Genomic DNA, 15,967 nt, shown 5'->3' with positions numbered 1-15,967 from the left:
AGTAAAAAAAAAAACAGTATAGCTTTAGACAACAATATAAGATATGTGCTTCTTATTCTTGCTGCACTTGATGTTGATATCATCAATATGATAAAGTTGAGTCTGTTTTTTTCTGTAACATTACTGGTGTTCAAGCATCCTTATCAATATGTATTTGTCATACTTTTAGCTAAGTTACTTTCTGAAACGATTATTTGGGCGACAGCACATTGCTTGAAACGTTTAATTCATTAAGTGTTTAATTTATTTATCAGCAAAAATACTAACATCCTCTGGTTCCTCTGGCTTTTCTTAGATCATTATAATTGTGAAAATAACTTCTACCTCTCTTTCACATGTTCTTCTATTTGCATGCATAAGAGAAACAGTGTGTGCTGTACAAGTTAGTTCCAGGGCAAATACATAATTACTTCTATTCTATTTTGGTGTGACAATAAAATGTGTTTTTCTATCTTTTCAGGTAAAAAAAACAAGGGTGACGAAATGGCGTCGGACTCCCCATGCAGACCTAGTCGCTGTGCTGGAGGGGTTCTGGTGCGAGCACAAGCTGCTACGTAAGGACAGACATCAGCAATATTTATTTTATTAGGAAAAAATCCTGTCTTTCCATCCGTGTCTGTTGTGTGAGCACCAGGAATAAGGAACAGTCTGCTTAAAGAAGTTTGATGTTGAAAAATTAAGTGTTATCTTTACCATCTTTTTCTAAATGATCACTTATGTTTCCTCACTTATGTTTACTTGTTTGATAATGTAAATCCACTACGTGAAGTATCTATATGCATATAAATACATCTACACAGGTTTATGGAACTGACATTTTGCTGGGCTGTCAATCTAAACGTGTTTTTTTTCTGTCACAGGGAACAGTCTTACATGGAAAGTGTGGTGACCTTCCTGCAGGATGTGGTACCCCAGGTAACTTTTTGTCTTTTTTTTTTCACAAAAGCTGTTTCTAGTTTTTTATCCCGATATCCCAGTACTGTCTGATCTCAATTGGTACAGCCCAACTTTGGTTTCTTGTTATGGTCATACCAGAAACATGAGAAATGAAGTATACTCAACAAGGTCTGTATGCATACCAAGAAACGCTTCACTTTTCTTGTCTGCTGTTTATAAACACTGTAACACCAAATTTTGAGCAATTGTGCCAGAAAACCCTTCCCTTAAAACGTATGCTATATTTTAAAAATGACAGACAGTATTAAAAAACACATTAGGTAAAGAGTGGAAACATAGAAAAAATCATTTGAAAGTATAGTTCAGTAAAGATTAAGTTTAGATCATCACATGAATATTTTTTTTTTTGAAAGAAACGTTATAGGAATTTAGTTTATTACTTTACCTTAATGATATGTGATTTAAAACAGCAATATAAGATCTGATGCATACCTGAGCCTGCAGCAACAAATACATATATATATATATATATATATATATATATATATATATATATATATGTATACCCTTTGCTTTTCTGCAAGAGTTCTACCTAATTGTAATACTTTTTGCTGCTATACTGAATTGAGTTAGATCATTTGTATTATTAATGTTATGTACATTTGTCATACTGACCTGTTATCTCATCTGTCTTCCAAACTGCAGGCATATACTGGAGCTCCGCCCACTGATGAAAAAGAGAAAATCATTTGGGTTCGATTTGAGAAAGCTGACATCAATGGTAAGTTTGGAACCCTCTGACAACATCCAATTAGTTTGTTCGAGTATTAAAAAAGAGACTGGATGGGGTTCTTAAGTTAAAGTTACTACAGGGAATCTTAAACTGGTGAGGAAACAGTTGTAATGTTATTTTTTTATTTTGTTCTAGTGTAGTTTTTGCTTTTGCTTTTGCAAAGATAACGTGGTCTAAAACACCCCAAACCCTTTTCGATTTGAAAGAGTTGGTGCTGACAGTCTCTACAGCAACTCAAAGCGAACCGTCCATGTTTCCTGAAAATAAAATAAATGGGCAACGTATCTTGTATGTGGCAACAATGCAGCTCTGACTTTGTAACAGCTTTACTGGAGTTTTATCTCAGTGTGGAAGTGAGCTGCTCCATGTGTACCTCCAGTCTGAAGGCGCCCGTGCTTGAAGCTCACCCATCCATGATCTCCGCCTTTTTTTGTTTCCCAACTTAACAACAATGACGTTTTCTGACAGCATCTTGCACAGTTAGAATCCAATCTTTGTAACAACATCTGCCATCATTCAGAAGAATACACGCCTTTCAGAGTACTCAAAATGACACCTGGCATAATTCCTTTTACAGTAGGTTGCTCCAGGAACACATTTTGCCATGTTTACACACACTCTCGCAGATGGTAATGGAGATTATTAAAACATACTTTTTTGAAATTGTTTAACCATTTGTTTGTTTATTATAGTCCTGGATGATTCAAGCATCTGCTAATTACACCATTTCTTTCTGCACAGACACCTCCCGCAATCCAGAGTTTATGGAGATGCACAGTGGTACTACTGACCCTCCTCTCTGCCTCATGATTGGCTACACTGACGGGATGCAGGTCTGGAGCGTATCTGTAAGTCACTCACCTAAGTTTCATTTTTTCAAACTGGAGCTTTTTATGCCATAACTTTTGATTTCAAGCTCAAATTCAGATGGATATGTGAAACAGTCAGTCAGTTTGCTTTCTCTATATCAATGTTTTGCCATAGCTATACTAAAACAAGACAAAAACAGTAAGTATAGTTCCAGAAATTACTCTCATCGTGCCATCAATAAACTATGCCAAAAACAGGCCTGTGTAGGACTGGTAAAACTTATATTTACTCCTCATAGATGTTACAGAAGTTTTTTTTACTCGAAAGACAGTCTTTACAATTGATTGGTTAATGGGACATTGTGTAAATATTATGTCCTTAATGAGGTCAAAAGTCGAACCCATGTCAAAGTATGTCCACTGCCCAGACACATAGCTTAAATCACTAACAAACTGCCATTAAAGAAACCCAATTCCTTACTACTTCATATTCTACCAGTTATAAAGTTTTGTATACATAAAAGTGTATCTTAAAGTATCTTGTGTTGAAGAAAAAAGCAAAAAGTAAATTGAACAAAACTCAATTGTTTTACTGTAATAGCATTGAACTGGAAAAGTGCCTTTAAGAGTCACATCTTTTAAGAAAATCTATTCAGACAAAGTAGATCATTTTATAGTAGTTTCATCCCTAAAAGTGGATATTACAGTACCTGTGAGAGAATTAAAAGAAATAGGAAAATATGTACCTCTTTGTGTAGTGGAGTTTATCAGTTCGACCAACCCCACTGACTGATCTACAAATCAGCTACTCTGATCTACCGGATGTCACCTGCCATTGAACAGGTTTATTTTTATTTTTCTCCCGCATATCTAGGATGTGTGCTATAACTTAACCATGTCACTAGTTTACACATGACAAATATACATTTTCCATGCTGCAGTCAAAGCATTTTCTTGAGGTGTTCTCAAATGAAACACAACAACTTAAATCTGTTTTGAGGCATTAGTGTATGGTAATGTACATGATGGCTTTTTTCAAAGGATTGTATAGCGGTGCTTATGACTATAATTATTGTGGGCATGCCATAGGGACTTGGTGGTTCTTCTTCTTCTTCTTCTTCTTCTTCTTCTTCTTCTTCTTCTTCTTCTTCTTCTTCTTCTTCTTCTTCTTCTTCTTCTTCTTCTACTTCTATTAGAGATGGTAAATTAAATGATTTGTACTGAGGGAAACTTACATTTTTTTTATCATTCAAACAAACAAACAAACTTTATTGTAGCACTCAAGTTATTTACACATGACTGAGTGAAACCAACATTTGCTAAATGATAAGGCTTAACAATGAAATATGCTGATAAGGGGTACCTAAAACAAATCATTTCATATTCAACAGTAATCAATGCTTCACCTCTGTTTGGTCTGCCTCTTTTCCCTGTTCAAATTCAACACTGTGTTGTAGTACATGTATATTCCACTAGGTGGCGTCGTTGACCATGTAACAGAGACAATTAGGTTCCAACAGTAGCGCTTACCCTTTGGCCAGAGCTGTAAAATATTTCAAGATCTAAAGGTTGTAGAGAAAACAAAAGATGAGTGAAGATGCACATAATGAAGATTTGGTGTGTAGTGGGCAGCGATTGTTAGGTTATACATCTATCATTGACAGCAAGTGCAGCCAATCAAAAGGCTTTTTTTAGGCTTAATGGGAATGAAAAAATAAGTGAGTTTGACAATTTTGTAGTAGTCATTTCGCTTCAGTGTTGAGCAACTTCATATATATATACATATATATATGTATATAGTTTTACCAAATCAACGCATTAAATTAATTCAAATCAAGGCTTAAAAAATGATGTAATGTTTATGTTAATTCATTAATGTACCGGTGTTACAAAGTTGCTGCAGGTTAATACTATGTAGACAAAAAGCTAAAATGTCTGTGATGCAGTTAGTCATGAATATATCAGAAAAATGTTCATGAATCATAATTGTAAAGATAACTAATAAAAAAAAACACAAGAAGATAAGATAAAACAGCTCATGCAAGTGTTGCTTGTTACAGAGAAAGACTCAGTTCAGAGATAATCAGAACACATTTGGGGATGACCTCGCCATTGTGTGTCTAAGCGACCCAAGCGGTTGGAATATAGATAGTTCTCATCCTTTCCTAGAAAAAATACAAGCTAGATCTGAAGTTTATGTCAACAATGCTACCTAATAAACACAACAGAAAAGGAAAAAGGTAGTCATAAGGCCAGAGACGGGCAGAGTGGGTCAATTCATCAACGGGGAATAATTGCTCAGGGAATGAAATGTCCGTCCCCTGGCCTTGAGCAATATAGCTGAATAGTCCTGGTCTTTGTGAAACTCAAGAAGCAGTGGCATGAGCGCATCCCACCCTGGCGCTGCACTGTAATACTCTCTGTAACTGTTCTCTTTGGTTACTGTTTTGAAATACATATTTCAATTCAAGAAGGGTATCGTGACTGGGTCAATGTAAAACCTCAAAACTCTCCAAGCAAATTACTTTCTCCACATATATCCTATCCGCAACAGAGGCCCTTATCAGTGTAACCATAACCTTGTGAACGTCCACAGTCTGTGTGTTAAAGGACACTCTTACTTTATCTGTGAACATACACGATAGACACTCTGACGTGAGCTCCTGTGCTAATTCTGTTTTTTTTTTGTTGCAGTTATAGAGTTGTGCATGAATGAGTCCTAAACCCGAGAATGAGTTAGCATTTGAGAACTTCCCATTTCCCAAGTCACAAAGTCAATGGTTTTATGAACAGGTTTTTGCTCAGAAGCCTGAAATAACTTCTATGGTTAGCACCAGTTTCCAATATTTTTCCGGTTTGTTCTACGACATCAAATATGTTAGTAAACAAACGCTGGTGAATTTCTGAAGCTTTTACATGTCCTTCAATCGGTGAATAATGAAACTATGTCATCAAGCCGAACACAAGTCCGCCTTTAGCTTAGCGGTGTAGTTTGTTTATAGAAATACGTTAGCTTTTTTTACTTTTGCATTTACCTTTTTAGAAAAGTTTGGTTCATTTGTGAGATTATCCTGCTGAACAAAAGCTTTACGTTTGAAATGTGTCTTTAGGGTGACTAACAAAAATCTGTCCAGGGACTACAGATGAAAAATATCCTCTTGGCTAACTCTGGAACATTTACAGAAATGTTGATTAATGTGCTCTGTCCCTGTTAAATATGTAAGTAAGTGTCAGAAGTGGCCACAGATGTTAAGTTCTGCCATTTTCAAAACTCCAATGAAACAATCCTATTGCCCTTGTCGAGGGATCCCCGGCAAGGCTTACTTCCAGGCTGGCCTTCAAAATGATGTCATCTTTGCACAACTCTATATTGGTCAAGCAAAGGATAAAAGCTGTTTTAGCCGCAGTACTCACACCCAGTAAAAATAGAAGCTTGGTAAGGCTCTTCTGCCTTTCACTTTAATTTGAAGACCAATTCTGATTCACACAGTGCAGCAAAGCATGTTATCACACGCTTTCCTCCGTCATTGTTTTTCTTTCAGTTTTCAAAGTTTATGGGATGTTCCTGGATTGTGTTTTTTTTGCAGGGTTTTAAGTAAGCACTGAAGGTGCCTCAGTCTCTAGCTCTTGAGTGGTTGTGAAGTGTTTGTGACATCTGCTAAACCAACACCCTCAGTAATGGCCTGGCAGGCCTATGACCATACACGTGTACACACACACTTTCACACACTTGTGAGAGAGCGACTTCAGACTAGTTGTATGGATGTTGACAGAGCTGTTAAGGCGATGAAGATTAGTGCCGCCTAACACTGAAGAGGTGTCATCCAGATACTGATAAAAGGCAGACGACTAGTTGTCTGTCTGCATACGTGTTGAGATAATATACCTGCTTGGATGAAAAATTGTACGCAGTTTTTGTATTATAGCTACCAAACTGTAAGTTTTATGCTAGCAATGCATTAATACGACTGTCCGTTTCATCCCAAACTAAGTTCTTCACTGTTTTCTTCAGTTATTTCAAAACAACAGTTTCTTTTTAATTGACAGAACCTCAGAACAAAATGGGTAATTTCAGCGTACTATTAGCCAATAGATTGCTATCTTTATTTTCTTTAAAGATTGTGAAAAGGTTGGGATTCTGCTGTAATAATGGGAAGTAACTCACAGCTAAGACCTCCTTACAGTGATGTCATCCAAATTTGAACCTTTTCTTGAGTTATACACTATTTTATTTGCCGCTCTTACTTGCCTCACATCTTTTCTTTAGTTACACACAGGTTTGCTATTTCAGAGTGTTATAGTGATAACATTTTAACAGAAAAGAAGGAATATTTGACGTTGGTTATGAAATTGTGAAAAGTATTTCAAATATGCATCTTGCTCTCATCCGCAAGACAGTTTTTTTTTATTTTGCAATGACTGCAGTGTTAAATTAAAACCCAATTTTAATTTAATGATAAATAATACTTATTCGTCCTGTAACCCACTTTCCTTTTAATTCCATAAAAAAAACTATTTTTAGGAAGTTCTTTGAACTTTTCATTACAACAATTGAGCAATTATCAAACTTACCTCATTAAAAAAGGAGACAAGGTTACATGACATGTCATTGAGCTTACCTTTTTATCTGAAGCGACGTCCATACACTTAAGAACCACGCCGTCGCCTACGGAGCAATTTATTGTGGAATCTCCCCCAAGAAAACTTCAACATTTTGACTACAGGGGATGGGATTGAACCATCAACCCTCTGATTGGTAGACGCTTATTCACCCCTGTACGTTACTATCACTCCTCATATGCATTCATAGCCACATTTGCTATATTGAGACAATTAGCAAATCCTTTGACAATAAATAAAGAGACAAGTTGCAAGATCCTAACTCAGTTTTGGGGCGTTGTTGGCGAAGTCCATAGGGACTTGGCTTGGGAATGGCAAGGTCACAGGTTCAATACCCCAAAAGACCAAGTGCTACAGAGGCCCCCTGCATAATGGCAGCCCACTGCTCCTAAGGATGGGTGAAATACAGAATGTGAATTTCCCCTCTGTAGGACCGTTAAGGGTTCCACCTTGTTTTTATCAGGTCAGTTGACAGTGAGTGCGATCCTGAGGTGCGTCACTTAACAACAAATTATAGGTTTTTTTGAAGCTCAACATCATAAATGGTGCTTCATTGTTCTAGCTTCACGTTGTCTTTACGTTTTAGTGCAGCGTTTTATTAAAGCCCATAAACGAGCACCTGTTACCGTCCGATCCCCAAAGCACCTGCTGCCTCCAGACCTCCAATATGTCCAGCGCTGTGTCAGTGAGCACACTCACTTGTGAATATGCCCTAGATATCTGTTCACAGCTTATGGTATTACATTTGAGAGATTAAAACAGAAGAGCAGACACTGTGATTCCACAAAAACATCCGAGCCACAAATAAAATGAATGAAATGAATAACCGTGGGCAGGGAAAACAACTTTGAGAAAGCAATTTGGCATATTGCATACGCCGTGCCACTAATGTAATGGTGGGAATGTTGTTGATGGCAGCGAATGTCACACAGAGCCATGTAAGGCGAGGATGAGCAGCGGGGGTAATGCACAATAACCCGGCGCATTAACCTCTGGCCCTCCCCTCTTCCTTTTTAATCCAGCAAATTCCATTATTCTCCCTCGCAGATCCATTTGCCTTTACAGGAATCCTCCCCTTCTGCCAACCGCCTTTTATTCCTGCTATCAGTGCTGGTAAAACCTGCCCGTGTCTCCAGTGTTAATCTACCACTACTGGGTTTCAAGCACTTTGAATAAAAACACAGCTGCAAATCCGCCACTTTGAAAAGGCTACTAATTGCACAAAAGAGCGATCATCCCCTCGGATGGGCTAAAAGACTTCAAACAAGTAGATTAAAGCACAAGTAAAGTGGTAATGCATGTTTCGCTGTAATTTAACGCATACAAGAATAACAGTAAGTGGGACATTCTGCGCTCAAACAATGTGCCAGTACACACGCTAGACCTCACGTATCTGCGTCATCGCATATGAACTCATGAATCCTAAACCGGATTGTGCAGACACAAGCAGATACCAATTTAAATGCACATCCATTTAAATGCCTTAAAATCCTCTATAATGTGACAACCTTTGGTGTTTATCCTTAAACGTCCAAGCTTGTGCACATGTGCTGGATTGCACTTGTTACACTTGATCAGTAAAGTGGGTTGATAAAGGGAAGTTATTGAAAACAATAACAAACACAGCACTTGCGTTGATCCTTAACTGTAAAACCATTAACACTTGAACAAACAGCGTTCACCAGTGTGTGTGTTTTATTTCCTTGTGTAATTGAGTAATTTTGGAGTGGTGCAGTGATGATGTATTTTTGTAGGCAGACCCGGAAGTTTGCATCGCAAGGGTTCCCTCGACGAAAAACAATGGCATTTACCCATTAGATCACGGTATTGCAACAAATAAACTTTTTGGTCAGTACACGCTTATGATACTTCACGTTCAGCAGGATAATCTCCACATATTAACCCTACCCAACCTAATGCAGTCATCAGAAATGAAAAGCTAACGTAATGCTATAAAAAAAACTACATCTCCACCGCTATGCTAAAGGTGGTCTTGTGTCGGCTGTGAATGTTAAGTAGTTTCATTATGTTAGCAACTGCTGTTTTTATGACAAATAGAACCTTGGAGATTAACAAATGGGGTATTTTTGATGACACATTTTGTCGTATAAGACAACGGGAACATCTCGTGAGCTTGTGTTAACCAATATTGACTGGCTGTTGATACATTCGGATATTAAGCAATGTACTTATCTTATTGAATAAATCCAATGGATGTCAGAGTAGTACAAATGAACTGGGTCTGATTATGAGGCTTGAAATGTGTGTATAGCGTCATTATCAAATACTGTTAAAACTGCTAGAACTATGCCTTTTTTCAGGATTGTGCTTGAAATTGTATTTGACTTGATAGCTTCTCGCTGAGTTTTCCACTTCAGTTTCCTGTAAAACTGTGCACATAGTGAGTAGAAGAATACTAAGCGAAGAACAGTAATAGGTAGGTGCTATAGCTAGCAACCCATCTGACCAAAATGAGTAAACATCATTGAGGCGTCAACTGCCGGGCTCTACTGCCCAGTCTTGCAACGTTATATATTATTTTACTCAACTGTCTGTTTTTAACGCCCAGTTACAGGAACATTCCAATTTCTGCTGCTGTGTGTTTTTTTTGGAAGTGCACAATTAGGGCTGGGAACAAAAAAATACTGTTTTAGAGTTGTATAACTAACCTCTACATATTTTTTTTTTGTATTAGTGAAAGACTTCTTTCCAATTGTACTGTTGAACTGTAATTTCAGTCGGTACCTTCGTATGAAAATGTATAATTTATCTGAGGTACCATATATGTTAAATGTATTATCTTAATTTCAAATCATTTCTTTCAGTTGGCCGGCGAAGCCCAAGAGCTGTTCTCAGTACGCCATGGTCCTGTGCGAGCGTCTCACATTTTGCCAGCTCCTCATATCAGTGAGTATCTTCAGTACTATACTCTTCCCTACATTTGAAATAACAAACTTTAAAGCAACACTGTTTATTTAAACTCTGATCAGCTTATCTACAAATTGTATTGAATTGGTACAATGATCAACCTAATATTATTTAGTTACAAATGCTGCTACCTCAATGCATTTACAACATGTACACAGTCTTTTTGAGTTTCCTTTGGTATTTGAAATAATAGAATATATTAATAACATCCTTGTCAGTTGATATACATAACATATTTTCAGATAGGAAGATGTATAGATGGAAAAAAACATAAAGAAACCACTAGCAGGTTTTCCCTCCAAAATTTCCCTGACATCTATGAAGGCCAAATATATTTTCCGAAGTACCTATCTGTACTTTTCAATATGTTTTCTGAGTAAGTCTTTGGAAGAGTCTTTTTAAGATGTATTTCAAATATCAGTCCCATATTGGTTAACTTGAATTCCAAGTCTACTATTAAATGCTTTTTTTATGGCACAATCTAATGCAGTTCTTGGTTGTGGTGCTTTTAACTGGTGCTATATCATTACAATTAAACAGTGCTCCACCCTGCTACATCCTAAAGTCAATCAACGATGAGTGTTGGTCTGTGGCAGGGAGCCTCCGCAGTTAGTGCTCTCATGCTGCCAAAGCTTCGTGCTGTGGCTTCACTGTAAGAAGACAGAAGTGCCCCCTTGCTGAAACTGCTCTTAAGAATTAATGATCTTATTGTATTACTTATTTATATAAGGTTATTTCATGAAGATTTGATCGAATAACACTGATTTTACAGGTGATATAGAGAAAGTCATGCTTAAAGAATGGGTGAAAAACCTGGTCTGCAAAGAAGTAATGTTGAAATTTACGCAAGTCCTTCCATTTTTTTCTTTTGGTTTCATGTTTCACCTGCCATCATGAGAAGCCATTGTTGCGTCCCATCAAAAGCAGTATTTTTGCGTCAATAATAACTCCCAAATGCAAGAAACGATGCACACCAAGTTGTGTGAAGTTATACATTTAAATCAATTTATATTCCACAACTGCTATATACAATTGACTTGACATTTTCATGGGTGTTTTTGTGACATATAAATAAAATACTTCATTTATAAACCTGCATTTGTTTATCAGCATATGACTATTGAGTCATATGCTGATAAACAAATGCAGGTTTAACCCTTTGTTGGTGTTGAACGCTCAAAGACTATGGTGCAAAGGGTTTAGTGCTTTCACTGATTAGATCCTTCCCAGATATGAAGTTTACATTTTATCACTGCAGGTGTCAATCAGTGCCTACAAAGGCTTCCTGGAAAGCAGCTCTTTGGTTTGTGCCATTGTTTGTGCGAGAAAATCGCCTTTCTGTTCTATGTCCTTATTCCGGTCTTTTGGCAGATTTCAACAACACACAATGGCGGCATTTGAAGAACACTGGAAGTGGATGAAAGCAAACCACAGTAATCAGAAGCAGCAGATAGCCCCAATACATGAGGGGAGTGATTCTCTCCGCAGAAAATAAATATGAATTGTACGACTGGAGGGAAGGACACTGATTGCAATCTGCTAGGGCGAGAACAGTGGTGCACTGTGGTGAGCCATTAAAAGGCTGATTGTCTGCGATGCAAGGCCGTGGGCGGGCGGACTTAGAAATACCCGAAAATAGGTGTTGATTATAATAAGACAAGGTTACCCTTTCCTAGAATAGAAAGGGAAGGACTGGTTTTCCAAAGGGAGTAAATGCGTTTATCCACATCCGCTCCGGAGTTTATGACCTGTGATCTTCCGTTCCCTTGTGAAATGAGGCACAGAACTGTTGTATGTCTTCAAAATACAGCTACAGTTGGGATGGTCCAACACTGTAAAGTTGGGCTGTCAACATTAATGCGTAAACGCTCAAGATTAATCTTATTGCGCTCAAATAAATTACACAAATTAATCAGATTACCAAGTTTGACCGAAACTTGCACTCATAGTTACAGCACGGATACTAACCATGGCAGTGAAAAGGCAAAACAGAGGAATTTGCTAAAGCTACATGTATTGCACTGACTGGAGACCACCGGACTAGCATAACTACTTCGGTGTACGGCACATCTAATCCATTACAAATGTCCTGCACACGTTAGCTTGAGGTGTGGTTAAAAATGGAGGTAAGGCATCTTGCTAAAGCAATAGCTAGCCAGTTTCTTGAAGTTGCATACGAGTACGGGATAGCAAACGAGACTGTAGGAACAGATAGTTGCCGCAATAAGATATCGGCAGCAAAAATACATCATTATATACTCTGTGTATCGCACATTATACAGAGAGCAATCACATAGGTCCGATGGACAAAAGTAAGCAAAGTAAAACAAAAAAAACGTTTCCCTTACCAGTTTGTTGTACGTTACTTTTTTAAACCACCACGCGTGTATTTGGTTTAGCTCCTCCCGAAAAACAAGGAAATGCTAGTACGTTAAACCTGGGATTAGTCATGAAAAATCACAGTAATCATGGTTACTGTGATTTTTCGCGATTAAAAATGTTTAATCAATGACAGCAGTACTATACATACTTAAACGTTTAACAATAACCAGGTTGTCTGAAAGGTTCTAAGCCAGGTTACGGTATTATGTCAACATACAGCACGTCCCTCTGTTACATTATAACATACAAACGTCAGCATGGAAGTCAGTATTACTTGCTTCAATTACTTGTCATTACAATAGTAATCAAATCAAAGTATCTTTTATCATCAAACGTTGTTTTGTTTTTTTAATCGTGCCTTTTCACTAATCTTCTTAAAGTCATATTTATGTTATGGCTCAACATCTTGACCTTGAATGCCTGGTGACAGAAACATGAAAGAAGGAAGGACCCTGTGTGGCGTGTTGAAGGCTGGTAGGGAAGTCACATTTGCTCTCATGGTACGCTACAGGAACTCGGCCTGATTACTGTCAAGCCTGAAATTACAGAACCCCAAAGGCTAACGTCTTCCTCGAACTAAGCATCCCCATCCCCACAATCCCCTGATCCTCTGTCCGTCTTCAAGAATGAGACAATCAGGGGAAATACTGGATCAGCCTGCTTAGCGCAACATATTTTCTCTAAATGTCTTTGTTTCGTGCCTGCTGGGTTTCACAGTGTATTTCCACCCTGAATCCCCAAAACAAACATAGAAGAAAAAAGTCGTAATTCCTTTTGCAACATTCAGCGCTTTTATCTACTGTCATTTTTTGGTATAATTTTTCCTTCTTTAGCTTTTTTGGGGGGGAAGGTTTCCTTAAAAACCTCACGCAGTGAAGGATCAGACAAATGTCAGCAATCTAAAGTCGTGCTTTTCAATTTTCTTTGAAGGATAGAGGTCCGCTAATTTGCTTAATATGGCCGAATATTGGGAAAAGAATGATCTTTTCTTTAAAATGTTTTGTGACCATAATCAAATTACAGTAATGATTTACATATGTCCTGTCATGGCAAGGCTTCCTGTTGAATTAGGCTTGTTAACACTGGAGGCCTCACACGTTAGATTAAAGAATGTCCCTCTTTGTTGTTGAGATTATTCTGTTTTCCTCAACCATCTTTCTTTGACTTCTCTTCCTCCTCAGGTCCTCTGAAGACGGACAGTTTTGCTGACAAGAGACCTCTGCTGGGGGTGTGCAAGAGCACAGGTTCTTCTGGGTAAGTTTGCATCATAGTAAAAGATGACATCACTACCTTTCCCAACAGACTGTTTTAACTGTATACTTACAATACAGCCATTGTAATCACTGTTGCACATCAGCCAGATATGAGTTACGACTCCTTAAATTATATTCTGCTGGGATAAAAATCTCAAATATTTTCATACCATCGATATAAATGATTTTGGCTTAATGGGTAAAATATACAATAAAAATGAAAACTTGATTTCCCCAATACATATAGCAGTTAAGGTAAAAATGCCTTTATTTTTTATTGCTTATCTGAAGCATTTTAATTGAAAAATCAACAAGGAATACAAGGAAAACATGAGGGATATCCCATGTAATATCTGATGGATAAAGATAGTTTTCTATTTTGACAGAAGTAGTCGTTCTTGCCTATAAGTTACATACGTCAGGCACTAGTTAGGCCAAAATCAAGTTCTCCCTCCCAAGAAAAACTGACCAGACAGATAAATGTATCAACTTTTTCAGGCTAGGCATACATATAGAGTTGCTTTTTCTGAAAACAGTTGAACTAAGTTAGGGATAAATCACTTTCCCATTGTAATATATTAGTGCAGTTTTTATATTTTATATATATATATATATTTTTTTTTATGTGAATGCTGTTTGACGACTGTTATAAATATATCAAGGCCAATATTTAATATTTTTACAATCCTCTTCATTTATCACGCATCCAACTTCTTGTTATAAACACTTCATATGCAGCCAACTGGAGCTAAGCCAGTGACGTGGGCTGCTAAGTGATTCATGGTTTTGTAATGGCCCTATGGTTGGCATGCAAGCAGTACCTGGACACCCCATTGGCAGACAGAAAGGAAATCTAAACAGGACATATTATTCTTATTTTCATATTTGTATTTTGTGCCTTTACTGTGACATGTTTCCATGCTTTAATGTTCAGAAAGCTCTTTATTTTTCTCATACTGCCTGTGCTGCAGCACCTCTTTTCACCCTTGGTCTGAAACCAGAGCCCAGTCTGCTCTGATTGGTTAGCTGGAGGCCTCTGTTATAATTTGTCAAGCGCTTGGAGATGTGTCGGAAAAGCCCTGGCCCAAAGAAGCTTGAGTGTTACATAATGATATCACGGTGATACGGAGGTAAACAAAAGAGTCCAATGATAGTGTTTCAGGCAGTGGGGAGGGGGGGGGGAGTGTGTGGGAAAGAAATGCAGCCTTTGCAGACCATTTACATGCGTGAAAACCTATACAATACACTACAGGAAAGGGAAAACCCTAAATAGCATAAAAGGGCCTCTTTTAAATGTAAATCTTCCCCATTTCCAAAGGCCTGTTTCAGAAGAACAAAACATTTAACTCAATCTATACTCGAATGGAAATGAAATAAGGAAGGCTGTCTTAAGCTGTGCCTTCACGGAGACCACCTTCTTGATGTTTTCCAGGGACTACCGCCCCTGTCTGTGTGACCCTGTTGCCGTTGCTTCTGCTTTTCCTATGTCCTCAGTGACACCGAGACAGGCAGCGTTTTAACGGTTTGGCGAATCACCCAGGCGTCGCTTGACACTAATGTTGAAAACATGCACTGTGTTGAAAAGTAGAAACCCTGACCTCTGGCTAAATGGCACATCGTGGTTCTTCTCCCTACAGAAGTGCTTGGTAAATAACACTCTGGTCGAAGACGGAAAGGAAAAAGGCTTCCGGGTGCGGCGCAGTACTTTCCATTGGGCCTGTTCATAAACTTCCTCACACAATTTTTAGCATATAATCATTTTCAAATAACAGCTTTTGTTAACCACTAAAAAGGATACTGTCTTGACACTTAAATGAAAAACAGATTGAAGCCTTGGCTGCTACAGCCGTGATGGTTAAGAAGTTGGTTCAGTCAGCTCTAGGCTTAGATTACAAGATTTGCAAATTAAAGGAAAACCAGAAAAGGGAAAAAGCATGTGTGTGATGAAGCCCTGAACTTGTGGATTTCCAGCCAGGCACACTCAACTTAATTTTATCAATGGAAAGGATTATGCGTTAGGTCCAAACAATGTATGGATCTAGTAATTTTCTTGACAGTAAAGCTACATATGCTTTCCTTTCAGTCTATGCAACAGTGCCAGTGGGCTTCAGGAATTAGTAAAGAATGCTGGTGCCATTGCAAACCTTGGTATGTCTGCTCACATGTCTGGAAAGGATTTGTGTTTCCTTTCCCTGTTTGATGCTGTTATTATTTGAATTCTGAAATGAATAAACATCCACAGGTATAAAACTTCTATGGTTGCTCAATGAATATACATGATACAG

At 37.9% G+C, this 15,967-nt stretch overlaps 1 protein-coding gene across 3 annotated transcripts in view; it reads left to right on the top strand.

The window, feature by feature from the left end:
* Window positions 1-15,967, top strand: part of bcas3 (BCAS3 microtubule associated cell migration factor) — a 290,982-nt gene that overhangs the window by 469 nt on the left and 274,546 nt on the right. For all 3 annotated transcript variants that reach the window (XM_063907800.1, XM_063907801.1, XM_063907802.1), the window contains exons 2-7: window positions 461-554; window positions 861-915; window positions 1,603-1,678; window positions 2,432-2,538; window positions 9,945-10,026; window positions 13,611-13,683. In XM_063907800.1, coding sequence (XP_063763870.1) covers window positions 484-554; window positions 861-915; window positions 1,603-1,678; window positions 2,432-2,538; window positions 9,945-10,026; window positions 13,611-13,683 — 464 coding nt within the window. In that variant the 5' untranslated portion in view covers window positions 461-483. The remainder of the gene's footprint in view (window positions 1-460; window positions 555-860; window positions 916-1,602; window positions 1,679-2,431; window positions 2,539-9,944; window positions 10,027-13,610; window positions 13,684-15,967) is intronic.

This window comes from Eleginops maclovinus, chromosome 18, assembly GCF_036324505.1.
Source record: "Eleginops maclovinus isolate JMC-PN-2008 ecotype Puerto Natales chromosome 18, JC_Emac_rtc_rv5, whole genome shotgun sequence".
Lineage (NCBI taxonomy): Eukaryota > Metazoa > Chordata > Actinopteri > Perciformes > Eleginopidae > Eleginops > Eleginops maclovinus.
Note: the sequence above shows the minus strand (reverse complement) of the source record. Positions and strands in the feature narration are given on the sequence as shown.